This window comes from Zonotrichia albicollis, chromosome Z (genome assembly GCF_047830755.1).
Source record: "Zonotrichia albicollis isolate bZonAlb1 chromosome Z, bZonAlb1.hap1, whole genome shotgun sequence".
In the NCBI taxonomy this organism is placed as follows: domain Eukaryota; kingdom Metazoa; phylum Chordata; class Aves; order Passeriformes; family Passerellidae; genus Zonotrichia; species Zonotrichia albicollis.
Window position 1 is genome coordinate 5,515,256 of NC_133860.1, and position 17,827 is coordinate 5,533,082.

Sequence of the window (17,827 nt, forward strand, 5' to 3'; positions counted from 1 at the left end):
CTAATGCAGCCAAGCCCTCCAGTAGCAAGTCATCCTTTCCCAATTGCTGGAATTTATAGGCACAAGCTTCCCTTGAAATCAAGTGCCTGAGTACAAGTGAACTGGTCAGTGCTAAGCTAAAAATCCAGAGAGGGGCACAAAGGATTTGAAAGTCAGGGCAGCACCTGACACTGGGATTTATTTGGCATTAAGGAAGTACATCCTGGAGTCAGCTCCAAGAATAACTTCAACTGCAAAAAGATGAATTTCAACTGTAACAGGCCCCAAAACCCTTTCTCTTTTCCTCAGCTCTAGATGCAATTATTTCCATAGATGTAAAATATTTTATTCTAAGTTATAGGAAATAGTTCATCCTAAGTTAGTCAGAGATTACAAAATTTGGGTGCCTGGCTGAACTCATCATTTAGTACAGATTATGACATGTCCCATTGGAACTCAAAATCACTCAGATGTCTATTGACACAAGCATATTTTTTACAAAAACAATTACTGCCATCCATCTGCCTAATTTGGAAGGCAAAATTGGCTGAAATAAAATCTTAAAAGCCATGATAAATGGACTGAAACTTGTGGACTAATTACCATGAGGAGGGAGACATCACTACACAATAGAAGATAAAATATTACTCTATGGAAGGAATTCCGCAATTAAGAAGAAATGAAAATAAATTTCTATGCTTACAAAAAGTGTATCAATAATTAGAAAAGATTTGAGATGAGGTGCATGTGGCTGCAGTTCTCCACTATGCATGACAGCTAGGAATAAATAATGGCTATTCCTAATACTTGAAAAAAATTTAGACAGTTTCCTTTACCCTTACGTGTTCAGTGAGTTCCATACAAACTGGGAACCATGAGAAATCCATGCATTTTGGCCATGAGCCATGTCCAGAGCATGAATTTCCTGAGTGTCACAGCATGGAGAATATCTGACTTTCACTGGTACCTCCTCTGTATCATCCCTGAGTGCCACTTGCAACCGTGAAATCAACCTCCCACTTCCACTGGCACCTTCTCCCTATCATTACCTGAGAACCACTTCCTGCAGACAATCTCCCACTTCCACAGACACCTCCTCTGTGTCATCCGTGTGAGTCGCTTCCCCCCGGGCAGCTGCCTCAAAGGGGCCCTTGGAGCACCAGTGGGGCCCCAGCCCTGCCCAACAGCTCCCGCGGGCTCAGCAGCACCTGACACCAACATCATGGCCAAGCCCCCACCCGCTGCCAACCCACAGAGCCCCACACCTGCCCCTCACCTCTTGCTCCTGGCACCTCTGGCTCACCCTGACGCTCATGGCAGTGCCGGTGGGGACCCTGTGGGACGCAGTGCGGATTGGGGCCCTGCGGAACTCACTGGATCCTGCCCAGGCCCGCAGCTCCGCCATCCCACTCTGCCTCGGCTGCTCCAGCTCCCACACAGACACTGATCCTGCTGAATAATCTGCAAATGCAGAATACTACTTAGGAAAATGTGTTCCTGGATGCTTGTCCTTTGTGGCTTCCAAGGCTCATCAACAAGAAGGGAGATGATTGCCATGAAACAAGAACTAGCCAACAAGCTGGAAGCGATGGCCAGGCCTTGGAAAGGCAGGCGACTTCTTGGCTGAATTGCCTTGTTGAGGTGGAAGGCTTGACAGGCTTCAGTGACCTCAGACACAGGGCAGGTTAGCAAGGCCTGGGAAGAGGGATGCACCACTCATGGTGGACACAAAGAAAGTAGAATTTATGGACATAAGGACATTTGGCAGAACCCCCGAAAGAAGGAATTATCTGATAAAGGCAATGCAGCAACTGTGCTGAATCAGCTCTGTCAGGGAAAAAAGGCCGTTCCAGCTTTTTACGCAAGGAACCTCACTGTGAATAAGGGGAGATTGGGCATGCAGACTAATGAGCATAAGAAGGGAGAGGGTCATTACCAAACAGCAGAAAGTATACTCATTTTGGAGAGAATTAGGGAAACTTAGAGTCAATGAACACTAATTCCTTTCTTTGCTCAAATGTATAAACACTGAAATGTTCTGGTTGTTGCGCTGTTGCCTTTGTGAATTTGTCCCTGAGCCACCCTTCCTGCACAGAACTGTAAATCATTACCTCCACGCCGTGGGTGGATTGGGCTCTTGAACAACGGGTGCTGCAACCAGCCAAGTTGGAAAAACACTCGCTGTGGCTCTGACACCCCCGCTCTCGCTGCAGCCGCCAAAGGCTCTGAGCGGTCCTGCCCTGTGCCGGTGACAATGGCCACGTGTCCTTGGAAACGGGGGGTTCCATGTGCCAGGCTGGCCGGGATGTCACTGAGGAGCAGGACACGACACAGTCCGGGCAGAGGGATTTCACAATGGGCACAGGTAGGGAATGCCCTGCCCTGTCCCATCACTGACTCTGCTCATTTCCAAGTGAGGAAAGGGGCACCCCACCAACCCCAGTAGCGGCAGCTGTGCAAAGCAGGGCTAATGAAGTGTTTCTGAACAAAAGTGCTGCACTTGGCTCTCTCTGAGGCAAAGGAGCAGCTCAACACCTCTAACCAGGTCACCAAGGCGCAGCCCTGACAGCTCTGGGCCATCCTGTCATGGGCCCGTCAGTCTGTGAGGCTTCCAGCACGTACACGATCACTCAAATGTCATCTCTTTGTCACAACCCCCTGACCTTCCTCATCCCAGTCTCCTCAAGGGAAACAAGCCAGCAGCATGCCCAGGCCCCCAGGTGCTCTGCAGGAGGAGCACACATGGAAAGGCCAGGGAGGAGCATGAACACAATTCCAGGCTGACAGTTGTGCTGACTGCAGGTGGCCATTGAAATTACTGACACATCTGGAGAAATGTTTTATACTCAGCTTCTGATCATTTGACTTACATTTTCCCCTTATCCAAACTTACTCCTGATCTCAGTCAGCTGGCAACACAGAATCCATAACAGGGAGAGGGAATAAAACATGCCATTGAGAATGGCTTGAATATTAGCATGCAAAGCTCATTTTCCATGTCACAAAATATTTTCTTTGTCTTCAAGACCATATCCACGTGTGCCCATGTTTGGTTTCCTGGCTGCCACAGTCAAAGGGGCAGTGTAGTTTTGGAGACAGAAAGGAAAAGAACAGTGTCCCTTTTTGGGAATGACTGGATTGTGATTGTTATGGATCCCCACTTGTGGACTGTTGGAAAAACTTCTGTATGAACCTTGAAGGGAATCTCATGAGGTGTTACCCTCCGGGAAGTCCAACAGCCTTTCCATAGCTTAAAAAGACATTGATGACAACCCCGGTTCTGGAGTTACCAGATTTGACTGATCCCTTTGCACTATTCATACATGAGTGCCTTTGCCTTGTACAATAAATCCATATTTATCTCAAAGACTGGGAATGCAGGAAAGAACCCTTTGGAAAAGAGCATATTTCCTAAAAGAACATCTAAACATTGTCTCCAAGGGATGAAGAGTGCCCTTGAGAGCAGGAGCCAGCACAGTCCTGGTTGATAGAATAGACTTGAAAACACATGGGAAGAAATGTGTCTGTTTATGTGTGCTGCACATGGTAATGTCTGGTGTAGAGCAAAAAGGAGCTCACTGGTTTTCCTAAAGTAACAGGGGGTACTCCTGGAACAAAAGATATGGTGCTAAAGACAGCTACTGCCTTGAACCCTGCTGTGTTCCTCAATCCTTCTGTAAGGAATCAGCATCTCCAATCAAACAGGGACAGCTTTGGGAGCATCAAGTTTCCTGCTAAAGTAGCAATAATGCACTGCAAAGCTCAACAGTTCACACAAGCCCAGGAGACTGATGAGCAGACAAAACTGCTGGAGAGGAGGCAGAACAAAGCATCTTGCTGGCAATTCTTTCCAAAGTTGGGAACCTTTCCAAATCACACACAGAACACTATGATGAAAACATTCCGCAAAATCCTTAAATGTCTAATTTGGTCCTGAAGGGTGGTAGGTATCAAGAAATCAACAAGTTAGGGTGCCTCAAGCAATAATGAGCCAAACTGCAGAAGACAAACATAAAGAAACCCATTGGGGTATTGAAGGTACAGTAGACAGTTTGCTAAGGCAGCTACTTAGTGTTAGGTTGACAGGGACTGTGACAACTGAAATTTAAAATCTGCTTACAGATCAATGCACAGTTTTACAAAAGACTGCCTTTTTGGATCCCAAACCAGGGAAGTAGTACCAGATATTAATGACAAGGACATTTTTCTGAGTTAAGAAGAAGTAAATATAAATACTTACTGGGTTTAATGGACACATTTTCTGCATGGCCAGAGGCTTTTCCTTGTCACACCAACAAAGTCAGAGAAATACTTCCAGTTAAAAATAAAAAATACTACTAAGAGTAAGGATTCCTTCTGGTATGCCAGCAGATAGTGATTCTCATTTCATAGCTGACACTGTACAAAATTTATTTAAAAAGTCCCAGTTAACTGAAACTTATTTAGCCCATGGAGATCTTACCCTAGCAGCAAGATTGAAAGAGCAAATCAGAGCCTACAAAGACAAATGAGTAACATTTTCCAGGAAACCTCACTAAAGTGGCCAAAAGTGCTTTCCCTGCCACTGTTGAGAATCAGAACTCCAGTGGCTTTTAAAGAAAAGTCATGCCACATGAAATGCTCTATGGAAGACAATACCAAATTATAATCCTTTCTAGAGAAAGTTATGTGATAGGAAATAAGCATTTAGGTCCCTTTTTACCTTCTTTGCAAAAAGTACTCTCATCTCTGCAGAAATTTTGGGTATGAGCATCCCTGAGAACTTTGGATGCTCAGGTATATTCTAATCAACCTGGGGACTGTGTCTTATGTCATAAAGCACAGTAACAAGCCACTTAAAGAAAAGTAGAAAGGACCATTTCAAGTACTCCTAAACACTTCCTTTCCAGAAGTAAAAGGAGATGGGACCAGTGCATTCGTACATCTTCCCCAAAGGGCAGCCTGCCCCAACACACAAGAAACTGGAAGGGAAAATAGAGTCAGCCGGGAATATGAAGATTAGACTTGTAAAAGCATGGAAATATAACTTCTTTATGCAGTGTAAAATTAGTTAGAAGAAATTCCATAAAAAGCGAGATAGGTCATGAAGGGGTAAGTATGAAAAATCCTCACTCTCAGCCCACCCTCACCACCAGCATTCCTGCATGCTCTGTCAACCAGCAGCAGCCACCAGGCCAAGGGGAGGCTCCCCAGCACAATTCACCCCATGTCCCCCACAGCAGCGTTCCTGGGGCTGCTGCGCTGCAGAGCTGCAGCAGCAACCCCTGACCCAGGCAAAAATGGACCCAAATTTCAGGGCTTAAGAGGTGACATTTTAATGAACTTCCCTTGAAGGAGAACAGAAGGGCAACGATGGCTCAGGTGTTCAATCAGAAAACACTCGAAAATCTCTCACGTAGGGAATTAACATCATTGCATGGAGACAATTGAGAATTTGTAGAATCCTCTCTAAGGAAGAAAGGGGCATTCAAAGGCCCCGGTGATTGTTCCCAAACATTTTCCTGCCTCAGACAATTTCATATTCTTCCCCAAAAGAAGGTTAAGGTTTTTCTGGTAACAAGTCTACCGTTTAAGCTAAAAAATAAATGGCAGAAAACTTAGGAAAAGGTCTTTATTCCAAGTTCCCAGAGATCTGTAAAAGAATCAAGATCTGTGTCTCTCTAGAAAGGCTGGTTGAGACAGACTGGTTTAAATATGCAAAGAAATGGACAGCATTTCCACAGGGCCACTTGAACGCAATTTCTCTTTAAAACCCATTGAAGTACCTTGACTCCAACACCACTCTACGTATTTTACAAAACTCTTGCAAAGATCTGGATATATTCCTTGGCTCACTGACAAGGGAAGGCCATGACTTAAAATCTGTTTTGAGAGCTGCTTCAGATGACAGCTGAGAGCAGCTCATGTGCACTCCTCTGTAACCCTCCAAAACAAAGGGATTTGCTGACAGACTTGTCCAAACTTCAATGTCTTTCACCACTTAGGCAAAGATTTTGCATAAACAAGAAAAAGGTCAAAAAAAACACCCCAAAACTTATAAAGAATTTCCATCAGCCAAAATCGATTCTTAAAATGTGCATAACTTCATAGTACAGGTAGTGGGCTTCCACCCTCTACTGATAAATTTATCTCAGTGGACAAACTTAAGACTTGAAGAACAGAATTGACAGAAGAAATCCACTCCAGATATCATAGAAGCAACAATGAGAGAAGGACTTATAAACAGTGAGAGTTCTTTATTGTTAACATTCAACACTATCATCTTTCAACTTCTTAAACTAACTAAACTTCTTTGAACTAATCCAAGATTTTAAGAAATATTCTACGGCTCAGTGCTAACATAACCTACTGTTCAATACTAACTTAAAAAATCCTAAAACCTAATCTTCTAGTTGAAATAAAAAATCTGGGGTCTGCAGATGTCACCAGGCTGAAGCAGATGTCTGGTGCCAGGACTCCACTCACTGCTGGTCATATTCAGAAATGCGCCTCTGAATATGGGCCAGCTTTTTGTGGAGGTACTGGCACCTGCTCTTCATTTCAGAGTAGCTGGGGCTACCCTGTGAAGGAGAAAGCAAAATTAGGGCATGCAAACTCTTCTGCAGAGTCTACACTCTCATGTCCTTTGCTTTAAAAAAGCCTTGAGGCAGACTCAGCAGTTACCATGGCCCTGCAGCTCTGGTGTCTCACGTACCTGTTGTAGCTGCTGATAATCTGCTAGGATTTGATGATGCAGCCTCTACAAGAAAATAAACATGAGGAATGTTTCTTCACCAGCATAAAATGCAAACTTTGGTAAAACACTAAAAGTTCACTCAGTCTAACTCCAGACATTTTCTTCTCTGTCAGCCACCACTCTTCTGGGACATTTGCAAGAACAAATCTCCCTCAACCAGCACCACCCAAGATCTGCAATTAAGCCTCTCAATAGCCAACAGAAGGAGCCCATGCTCTAAGACTCTGCTTGGGACGCCTCTTCCCTTTCTGTTTCATCATAGACAGCTCAAACGGGGGCTTTTGGGCAGGGCCTTGCAAAAATCAGAACCAGCCCAAGCAGTGTCTGAGCATATATGCCAATTCTGCAGGTTCCCATTGTTTCACTGAGCAGTTCCAGGGAATCAAAAACACTGCCGTGATGATGAACCAGTCTTCATGGTTTTATCCTTCTTTACCTGATAGGCTTCAGAGCCTGGAGTCAGAGACTTCCATTGCTCCTGAAACTGTCTGAATTTCTTTGTGGTCCTGTCAATCACAGAGTGTAAATTCCGGTATTCCTCATACTCTGCATGGAAGTCATCCTTGTAGCGCTGGCGTTGCTCCAAGGAGACAATGGCTACGTATTTTCTAATGGGAAAAAATGAGACCATTTTTCTATGCGTGAACTCTAAGAGAACATTCCAGTATGTTTCTAGTCCAAAAAATACATGTGTAATATTACACCAAGCACAGGGTAATGCCAAACACAGACACCCAAGCTTTGAGTCTGATGCTCTGGGACTGACAGTTTCTACTTTCAAGCTCATGTGCTTCAAGGGAATGCAGTCAGGTAACTCTAGGAATCAGTCACATTTCTATGACACTTAGTTACTAATAGTTTACATTGTGGAGGTTTTCTTCATTAGTAAGTGAAGCACACTTAGAAAACATTTCCTTTAATTTCAAATGTCAAAGGACAAACAAACCCAGCAGCCTCAGGAAGAGGAGATACATTACTAAATTATTATCTCTTCTCTGTAGGAAAAGCTTAAATTAATTACATTTACTTGTGACAATACATCTCTAAAACATATTTGTCAGGGAATGCATTTATGGAGTTGAGTGCACAGAGTTGGACTTTTGAGCTACATTCTTTACTGTCTAACACCAAAGCAGTGTTAATGATAATATTTGATTCTTCTAGTGGACAGCAGTTGCATCACTGACCATGGAACTGAGGTATTTGTAACACAGCCACAAAAACAATCTCTATATCAGTCTGAAACTACAGCTACTACCCAAACAGCATCTGCTCCTAAAGAGGGCAAATTCATTAATGCCTAAAGACACTGATGGGAGTCAAATATTCTTCAATCCCTTCTCCCTCACATCAACAGGCGTGACGTTTATCAAACTCAAGATACAAATCCAATTGAAATGGCAATGAGAAGAATTGATCCCACTTCCCAACACTCTCACACCAATACTTCTTCTCCTCTGGGCCTGAAGATCTTGTTCTTTTTGGAGCACAGAAACACCTTTCACATGGGAATATATAATTCAAATCATCCAGAGATTAATATTTACAAGCAGTAAATCCTCAACAGGATGAAGTTCAATCCCAGGACAGACAGCAGTTTGTGCCAAGCATGCATCCCAGATACACCTGACTAGTGTGCAGGAGGAGTTTGAAAAGAAAACTCCAGATGCCTTGCTACATTTTGGGAGGCACTGGCGCAATGTGAGCCAGGGCCCTGCCGTGCCCGCTCCAAAGGCCGCAGCTGCCCCAGAGCCCCAGAGCTGCAGGAGGCCTGACTGCCCTTGACAACATCCCTGCTCTCACACAAGCTGGCAGCAATTTCCAGTGTTTCACCACACACACACTTCTCCCTCCCCTCCTGCACTGCAAATTCAATGTAGGGATGCAGCACCACTGCTGCAGCTGAGCCTGTGCAACTGCACTGCAGGAAGGGAGAGTCCGTCTGGGCCTAACCCACCTCCGTGTTCATCTCTGCTCTGAGCTTTCCAGGCCCAAATAAATCTGCTCAAACTCATCCTTTCACCACAGGAAAGAGCTGGACACTGCACCCCACTGAAAGCTGCAAGAGTTAACGGCTACTTTGCTCACCTCAAGTAGTCTGGTTGGTCGCTTATTGCAGAGCATGTGGAGGCAATGGAAGTCTCTTTTCTTGCTCCTGCAGAGAAGCAGAATTTTGACATCCGTCATCAGGAGGTCTTCAAAAGTTCAAAAGAACCCCATTGGATAGTCTTGAAAAAGTCCTTCAGTGTTCTTCTCATAGCAAATTACTCAGAAGCATTAACAACTTTTAACAATAGGGCACATAAGACCTTCTCCAAAGTAGCCCTGCCTGGGAGGTAGATAGAAGGAATGGCCACTGTATTCTACAGGTTGTGCATTCCCACAGTGTTAGCCCCAGCTCAGCTTTTCCTATTTGAAGGCATGAGGCGGCATCTGCACAGCCATCTGCACAGCCATGCAGAAAATTATGCAGCTTCAAAAGACAACAGCTTGAGAGAAATCAACGTCGAGGTTCCAACAAAAAAGAAAGAAGAGAGCTGAAGTTCTTTTACTGCCATGTTTCTATCCCCACTTCCCTGCTGCTTCCAGAGGCCCACAGTTCCGATGAGAGCCTGCACTCATGTCAGCAGGAAAGCCAATTCCATTCTATAGGGCTTACTGGCACTAAGACTCCAATATCCTGCAGTCAAAACTCAGTGCTTCTCATTAATGTGGCAGGTTGGGGCAGGAAACAGCTCTGCATTTGTGACTTGCCCTTTGCCTCTTGGGAAGCATTGCACACATAACCTTGAAGCCCTCTTTCCAAAGAAATGTTCAAGAATTACCATGATAATAAAGAGAACTGCCATAAGGAAAAGTCAGCTGAAACAGGAAGGAATACTCAGGAGCTTGGAAATCTCTCTCGGCTTTCTATTTCAAGTTTTGTGTCAAGCATAAAATTCCCACATATTCCTTTCCATTCCTTATCAGCTTCCACTGCCGTTGTTTACATAAAGTAATTTTGCTAAAACTCAGCCATTCTTGACAATTTCTAAGCTACCTGAGCTTCAATTCTTGAGGAAAGAGCTGTTGTGTGATCGTCCACTTGCTTTTGTTGATTTCCTTTGTATAGCAGAAGTATAAAAAGAAGTGGAAAAGTGGTAATACAACTGGACAGAAATACCAATAGTCATAGTATGTTCAATAAAACTTGGAAGAACAGCTTTGCTGTGAGCTTTTCATTTCCAAAAGTGCATTTCCTCTCATGGCTCAGTCCATATGAAAGCATCCTAAGCCCCCACTTGAAACACAGCACATATTTTTCCTTCATAGCTGGGCAGAGTTTGGGAACTGGTTCTTCAAGAAAGCTGCTCATGTGTTTATAGATTCAAGCAGAAATCCTTCCAAAGGCATTCCAAAGTTTGTAGGCACCGTGTGTATGTCCAGAAGAAATGTGGAAAGGCCATCTCAAAGCACCTGTTTCTACAAGCACACCACCACTCGCAAGAGGCATCTGCACACTCCAAACCTGCCTCCAGGCTGAACCCAACTTGGAATTTGCAAGGTCAAACTCCAAAGGAGGCAATCCCCAGATTTAACAAAGCAACTGAACTCTGCCCTGCTGGGTGTGTCCCTGTCATCAGAAATCAAGCATTCTTTATGTGTTTCTGTTTAGCTTTTCAATGTTGTTTTCAGTCTGTACCACTTCCACAGCTTTTGAAAAAATAAATTCTGCAGCTAGGATGGGGAGGAAACTCCCAGCCCAGTTCAAAGTAGAACTCCAGGAAACCACAGCTTGCGTTTTGTAGCTTTTGAAGTTTCCATGAAAAGGCTGAGTTCAACAAACAACCATGGAATCCCTGAGATTTGATTGACAGGTTTCAGTCAACTAGTCTGCAATACATGTGTGACAGGTTTCTGCCTTCATCATGCAGTCTTGAAAATCTGCTGATTGAAAAAGTGCAGTCTCAGCCAACACTTGGCATTTTACTAGAAACCTGATGGAAAGAAAAATAATCCATTTCCTCTGGCTTCTAGTGTCTGGCTCTTCCTTTTAACCGGCTTCTCCCCAAAGAAATCTATTTCAAATTCATTTGTTCTTGATTGGTTTTGCACTACTTTGAGAGAAAATTTCTAAAAATCCATGCACTTTTAGAGAAGGTTCCAGCAGCACAAGTTCTGGGCTTTGCTGTTTTTACCTTTTAAACCAAGAGTTACAATGTAATATAATGGGGAAAAAAATAAAAAAGTCTTGATTTTTCATGACCATCCAGCAGAGAGAATGGTATAGCAGTAATGTAGAGCAGTGCCTTCGTGTATCCAGTGCTGACTTTCAAATCTCCCTTTCCACAAGGTGGAAAGCAAGAGCACAATTAACTAATTCAGAATGCCTTCAAAGAAGGATGTTCCCATAAGATAAGCCACCACAACAGGAATTTGAGAGAAGCACAATTGGCAAGAATAAAAGCACAAAGCCTTTGCCTAACAGAGGTGAGGGTTTAAAATTAAGACACCAGACAAAAACCTCCACTGTAGAGACTGTGGGTAAGGAAAATCAGTGCTTGCATGGCTTCTAGCCCAAGATGTGGGAACAAGCTGTGACCACCCTGTGAATCCTCGAATCTTGGACAGTATAAAGGTGGTACCTCCAGAGAGACCTGGGGACCCCCACCACTGAGAAGACCAAGGGTTAAGAAGGACAGGTTGGACAACAGAGAGTCCATGTGGTGATGATATCTCCCCACTTGATGTCTCTCTCTTCCCCTTCCCCTGCCTCTCTTCTCTCATTCCTATCTCCCTAGCTTGCGTTTCCTGTTCAATAACATTTTTACTATTGCCTGTGGAAAAGGGTCATGCTTGCACCTTAATTTAGGCAGAAGCTTCTCTGAATTACCAAATCTTTACACCACACTTATCCACACAGGAGTCAGGAAAACCAGCACATCAATACCTTCATCGAAATCCAGGCGGTGCCACTGCTTCAGCCTCCCCAGTTCATTTTTCTCCCCACTTGAGTTGGGGATCTCCTTCTGCTCCCTGGCAGTTTTTGGGATGCTGGAGCTCCGAAATTTCTCTGTTTGCTGCACCACATGGGTGCACGGGGAAACAGAGCCGGCACTTGGAGACATGTCCGAAGAGAACAGAGATGTGGAAGGCAGAAGGAAGGAAGAAAAGTGGCCACCAGCTGCTGGCTGGACAGGACTGGGCTGGTGGCCAATTCTCCTCTTCTTGCTCGTCACAGGACTGGTACAGTCAGAAGCCAGAGGCCGTTTCTGCATCAATAACAAAATCATTCATTCATTAACTTATATGATCAGGATCAAACTTTGCTCCCGGTCTGGAAAAGCAGCATTTCTGAACTGGGCCAATTTGAACACACATCTTTCCACACTAAAAAGAGCATTCAAACCAGAAGTTCTGCAGGTAAATAAAGGCTCTGTCTCATTCCTACATTCCCATCTTAGCACTCAGCATGTCCTACTTCAAGACTGTAGCTAAAATTCTTTGGAAGAAAGACACTCCCTTCAGGAGCTCCATCAAAGGCTTCCCCAAATGAGAAGGTCCTGCACATCATTCAGATGACAATCTTGCACCACCAGCAAGTCTGCTAAAATTTACCATACAGTCCAGAATGTTAAAAATGCACAAAATACCTGAGCTGGTCTTACTGCAGCATCTCTCTCAGAAGGCCCTGGCGATAACGCTTGACTGGTGTTGGTGGTGTTCTGAGATGGAGCTGATTTTCTGTATGGATGGGCCAATATTTCATGTTACAAAGCCTAAGTATCAACTGTCCAAATTCGCTCCTTGCAGGGAAAACAGAGTCCTTCAGTGTCAGGACTGAAGGAAACAGCATGAAGCTGAGTTGAGGGAGCTTTAGGCAGGATATCAGGAAAACATTCATGGCCCAGAGGGTGCTTGAGCCCTGCAACAGGCTCCCCAGGCCAATGGTCACTGCAGGAGGCATCAAGAAGTCTTTGGACAACACTCTTGGGCACCTGCTGTGCTTCTCATGGTGTCCTGTGCAGGGCCAGGCACCATATTCTCACAGTCTAAGCTTCATTAACCAGGGATTTCTCTTTTTTCCTTTCTCTGAGTGACTGAACTTACCGAGAAAGTATTAACTTCAGCTTCTGTCTGTCTATTTCGGTGTAGCCAGGCCAATCAGTCTGAAGGGTTTGAAATAGATGTTCCTTCAGACTGAAGCAATTATCCTTTGCATTCCACTTGGCTACCTACAGGCAGACGTGTAGGAAAACAAATCTTTATTATGCTTGCTGCATGCAAACTAGAGAAATGTGATTGGTCCTGAACAGCTGCTTGTGAGCACTCTGTCTCAATTAATCAATGCGCACATGCCCAGGTGTAAATGAATTGAGGATCATACCTTCCTCAAGACAAATACAAAGTCACCTCCAAAAAGTAAATTGAGGTAGTAAAACCTGAAGACCACTGATATCAAAAGTGCAGGTTTAGACTTCATCCCCTGACACCTGCTCAGAGTTCCACAGAAAAGCCCATTGGGAAAGTCTCCATCAATTTGAACCCTCAAACACACTGAATAACTCATCTAAGACACCACTAACATCTGTCACAACTTTGACTTTTCTTCTTGAAAATATGATAAACATTCATAATTTGGGTCTGTGTTGATGCCTGTCTGCCCACAGCAGAAAAAGAAATGTAAAAGTAACAAAGATACCCAGAATCAGGGATTCACTTCTTCAAAGCTGAACTCAGGTTGTGTTGGAAGGGAAGCAAGGGTGTGTGTACCACATCTCAGCAAGCTCACACTGTCCATTTCAGACCTATACAAAATAAAGCCCCACTTACTCTGATGTCCACAAAAGCCTGAGCAAGGCATCTCAGGCTGCAGGGCTGCTCACACAGAACTTTCAGAATGCAAACCTGGACCCTGAGGCAGTTCACACCTCCTACAGCACACTGACACCACAGAAATCTCGTCAAACTTTGCAATGGAACAGGAAAAATGTTTCCATCCATTGCCTTCTTAGGAGCTGAGCTTTGAAAATGTATAATCAACTTGAAATCTAAATGGGCTACTTCAGCTGGGAGCGCAGAACATGGCCCTCGTAATATTGTGAATATTTTCAGGATGAAAAAGCCTGCCACTGCCCTGGGCAAACCTAGCAACAAACTTCCCAGGTTCAGGGAATGAGTTCTTAAAAGTCACTGTGGGATCAACCGAAACTGTATTGAATTTTCCTCCCTTGACTAAGTTCCAAGACACTGTTTGCCTAGCTAAAGAGGAAATGTTCCCACTTGATATATTAATGCCAGCATAATTCAGCAACACTCTAGGGGAAAAGGGAATTTTGAAAAGGGAATGAGAGAAATATTGCATCTTTCAATGCATGTGCATCCTATTGCTGGCTGTGAAAATCAAATACCAGTGGAATTTAAAGGACCACTGGAGAAGTTATTGATTAATTGAGTTCCAAGAAGAGGGAATATTTAAACCACGTGACAGCAAAGAAACCCTCTGCTCAAAGTTTGGCTACCATCTTTATCATGGAGGATGTGCCTGGAACACCCCTGGAAGAAAATCCCCACAGATCCCAGAGAAGTCAAGTACTATAGAGAGGCCACTAACTGTGTTCAAATGAAATACTGGCCTCTGCAGTTCCTGAACTCCTCTGCCCTGGAACTTCTTCCAGGAAATTTTAAGTGCAGTCATAAACCATTTCACACAATCAAGGAACCCCTGTGAAGTTACTCCTTGAAGCAGTTAAACAGTGCACAGAAAAGAAAGAGAATGGAATAAGGCATGAGGAGCAACAACATTACAAAGTGTTACTCATTGCCAGCTATTCTAGAAAAACAACAATGCCCCAAAATTTTCAAGTTTTCTTTCTTTTTGTCACATGGACCTGCAGCTTGAGACCTCTGGATGAAGTTGATGGAAAAACTTTAACAGGGAGCATTTCCAAACTTATTTGTCCAGATGCAATTTAAAGAGTAGAGGAACAAGTGACAATTAGGAAGAAAAGAAGAGTGTGGTGGTAATAATGCTGGCACAAACTCCACCATCTCACCTGCTGAAGGATCTTGGCAAGGGTGCCCTTGTCCTTTTGCATGACTCCATCTCTCTGCAAGCGAGCAAGTAACTCTGGCTTCTTGTAAGTCCTCAGAGCAAGTAAATGAATCACCCTGTCCCTGTAGGGTCGCCGATAAACAGCACTGCAAGGCTTCTGTTCATTCTCTGCAGGCTTCGTGGGCTTTGTTCTCTTCTCCTCAGGGGCGGGACATGAAGTGTGTGATTTGGCTCTTCTCACATCTGCTTGTTTTCCCAAAGGAAAGGAAAGCAGAAAAAGAAGTGTCAAATGGGAAGTTGGCAGAACGCAAAAGAGTTGATTAAAATGTCTTGGGGACAGAGCTGATTTTGAATATCCTTGTGGAATTCCTTTGAACTCACATATTCTCTGATTCTGTGAAAAAACCTAGTCCCTAACTGGTCCTGTATGGAGCATGTTGCAAAGGTACCCTGGACTCTACCAACAACCAGACCTGTCTCACCTGAGATTTTTTGTGCCAGCCTAAAGTAGATGTGGTAAAAATTCTCCAGTTGACTCTCTAATGCCAGTTCTCACACCCCAGTAACTCAATGTTAAATATTCCCTTAGGATCTATGTAGATCACCACCAAGAATCACACAAATCACTGAAATGTAAAACAGCACATCCCCAATGAGAAATTCAGAAGTCAACTTTTGTCTCTCCAAAAAGCCACCACCATGCTGCCCAAAAATGCTCTGCACTAGGCTAAGGCAGAGCAAGAGCTGCACTTGCAGCGGCAGGGATGTCCCTGCAGGCAGGTGACTGCAGCCACAGCCAGGTCAAAGCCTGTTTTGCTCAGGGCAGCTGGCTGGGCCTGGCTCAGCTCACTGCTGCAGGCAGTGCCACTGAGTGCCTGGAAGGGGAATGTGCACCTGGTGTCTGCCTGGAGCCAGGCTCCTTGGCGAAACAGCACTCAGAACAGATCAATACAAATGGCACCTCCTAAGCACATTGTGCTTTGTGGGAAATGTTGGAATCCGTGGGCAAGATGACATCAATATATTCCTTTCAATTTCCTTGAGAAGAGCCCAAGGTAGTATTGGGGCAACATTCACTTATTAATGACCAAGACAAATAATTCAATCAAGTATGGTTTCGGTCTTGAACATAGGAAATTCTCTATGCAACTTCTTCAATGTAATTTTCTTTCCATTTCCCAATTAAATTTCAATGGTTAAAGACAGTTGATAGGTCTTCCAAAACCTTAACTTCCAAGTCTGTGAATTTAAGTGCATAAGACGGTAAAAATCTTGACCTCCATGCTCCAAATTCCAACCCATCAGGCAGTACGGGAACAACATACAGGCAGGCTTTCTCAGGGGAAAACAAACCAGTGACTGAATGCAGTGACAAGTGACTGCAAGTCTGACCTGAGGCCAAACCACCTCCAGGTTGAGATCTCTGAACACAAGAGATCCCCTTTTCAATGAATATGCTGCAAAAATGAATTACCAAGTGGAAAATCTTACGGACATTGAGCAAAATATGAAAGCCAACCATACCTCCAAGTGGGTTATACAATTTGACAACCTGTGCACTTCCACTGTGCGACGCCTCGCTGGTATTTGGCTAAAATGGGAAAGAAATTTTCTGTAAAATCTTCAGCCTAATCTTCATTACTGCTGATTAACTAGGCCCTCCATTTTTAACAAGAGCTGTATTTGCAAAGGTTTGCTGTCACAGCGTCAAAAAGGGCTGCTTTGACACAGCTCTCCCTCTGAAAGCAGCCGGCTACAAAAGTGCCCTGAGAGATCCACCCTCACTTGGCCTCTAATGCAGCCAAGCCCTCCAGTAGCAAGTCATCCTTTCCCAATTGCTGGAATTTATAGGCACAAGCTTCCCTTGAAATCAAGTGCCTGAGTACAAGTGAACTGGTCAGTGCTAAGCTAAAAATCCAGAGAGGGGCACAAAGGATTTGAAAGTCAGGGCAGCACCTGACACTGGGATTTATTTGGCATTAAGGAAGTACATCCTGGAGTCAGCTCCAAGAATAACTTCAACTGCAAAAAGATGAATTTCAACTGTAACAGGCCCCAAAACCCTTTCTCTTTTCCTCAGCTCTAGATGCAATTATTTCCATAGATGTAAAATATTTTATTCTAAGTTATAGGAAATAGTTCATCCTAAGTTAGTCAGAGATTACAAAATTTGGGTGCCTGGCTGAACTCATCATTTAGTACAGATTATGACATGTCCCATTGGAACTCAAAATCACTCAGATGTCTATTGACACAAGCATATTTTTTACAAAAACAATTACTGCCATCCATCTGCCTAATTTGGAAGGCAAAATTGGCTGAAATAAAATCTTAAAAGCCATGATAAATGGACTGAAACTTGTGGACTAATTACCATGAGGAGGGAGACATCACTACACAATAGAAGATAAAATATTACTCTATGGAAGGAATTCCGCAATTAAGAAGAAATGAAAATAAATTTCTATGCTTACAAAAAGTGTATCAATAATTAGAAAAGATTTGAGATGAGGTGCATGTGGCTGCAGTTCTCCACTATGCATGACAGCTAGGAATAAATAATGGCTATTCCTAATACTTGAAAAAAATTTAGACAGTTTCCTTTACCCTTACGTGTTCAGTGAGTTCCATACAAACTGGGAACCATGAGAAATCCATGCATTTTGGCCATGAGCCATGTCCAGAGCATGAATTTCCTGAGTGTCACAGCATGGAGAATATCTGACTTTCACTGGTACCTCCTCTGTATCATCCCTGAGTGCCACTTGCAACCGTGAAATCAACCTCCCACTTCCACTGGCACCTTCTCCCTATCATTACCTGAGAACCACTTCCTGCAGACAATCTCCCACTTCCACAGACACCTCCTCTGTGTCATCCGTGTGAGTCGCTTCCCCCCGGGCAGCTGCCTCAAAGGGGCCCTTGGAGCACCAGTGGGGCCCCAGCCCTGCCCAACAGCTCCCGCGGGCTCAGCAGCACCTGACACCAACATCATGGCCAAGCCCCCACCCGCTGCCAACCCACAGAGCCCCACACCTGCCCCTCACCTCTTGCTCCTGGCACCTCTGGCTCACCCT

General features: G+C 44.2%; 1 protein-coding gene across 2 annotated transcripts; it reads right to left on the reverse strand.

Annotated features, from left to right (window-relative positions):
- Positions 1-1,261: 1,261 nt before the first annotated feature.
- Positions 1,262-15,464, reverse strand: LOC141727182 (RNA polymerase II elongation factor ELL2-like). 2 transcript variants are annotated; one of them, XM_074533234.1, is made up of 6 exons: positions 14,752-15,464; positions 12,806-12,930; positions 11,646-11,967; positions 8,804-8,870; positions 7,152-7,323; positions 1,262-6,718 (listed from the first exon to the last, which is right to left on the reverse strand). In XM_074533234.1, exons 3-6 carry the CDS (start codon positions 11,821-11,823, stop codon positions 6,632-6,634), a joined length of 504 nt encoding a protein of 167 aa, XP_074389335.1. In that variant the 5' UTR covers positions 11,824-11,967; positions 12,806-12,930; positions 14,752-15,464; the 3' UTR covers positions 1,262-6,631. The 2 variants fall into 2 exon arrangements, with proteins under 2 accessions (XP_074389335.1, XP_074389334.1); XM_074533233.1 differs by lacking the exon at positions 12,806-12,930 and having other exon boundaries at positions 14,752-15,463.
- Between the last annotated feature and the right edge of the window lie 2,363 nt (positions 15,465-17,827).

What these genes read in the sequence shown, in the direction of transcription:
- LOC141727182 (XM_074533233.1), bottom strand. Translation starts at nt 14,793, where the DNA reads ATGCAAAAGGACAAGGGCACCCTTGCCAAGATCCTTCAGCAG. An exon ending in CCGCCTGGATTTCGATGAAG is followed by an intron (nt 8,871 to 11,645) that starts GTATTGATGTGC and finishes GCTTCTCTGCAG; the next exon opens with GAGCAAGAAAAGAGACTTCC. An exon ending in CAGGCTCTGAAGCCTATCAG is followed by an intron (nt 6,719 to 7,151) that starts GTAAAGAAGGAT and finishes ATTTTCTTGTAG; the next exon opens with AGGCTGCATCATCAAATCCT.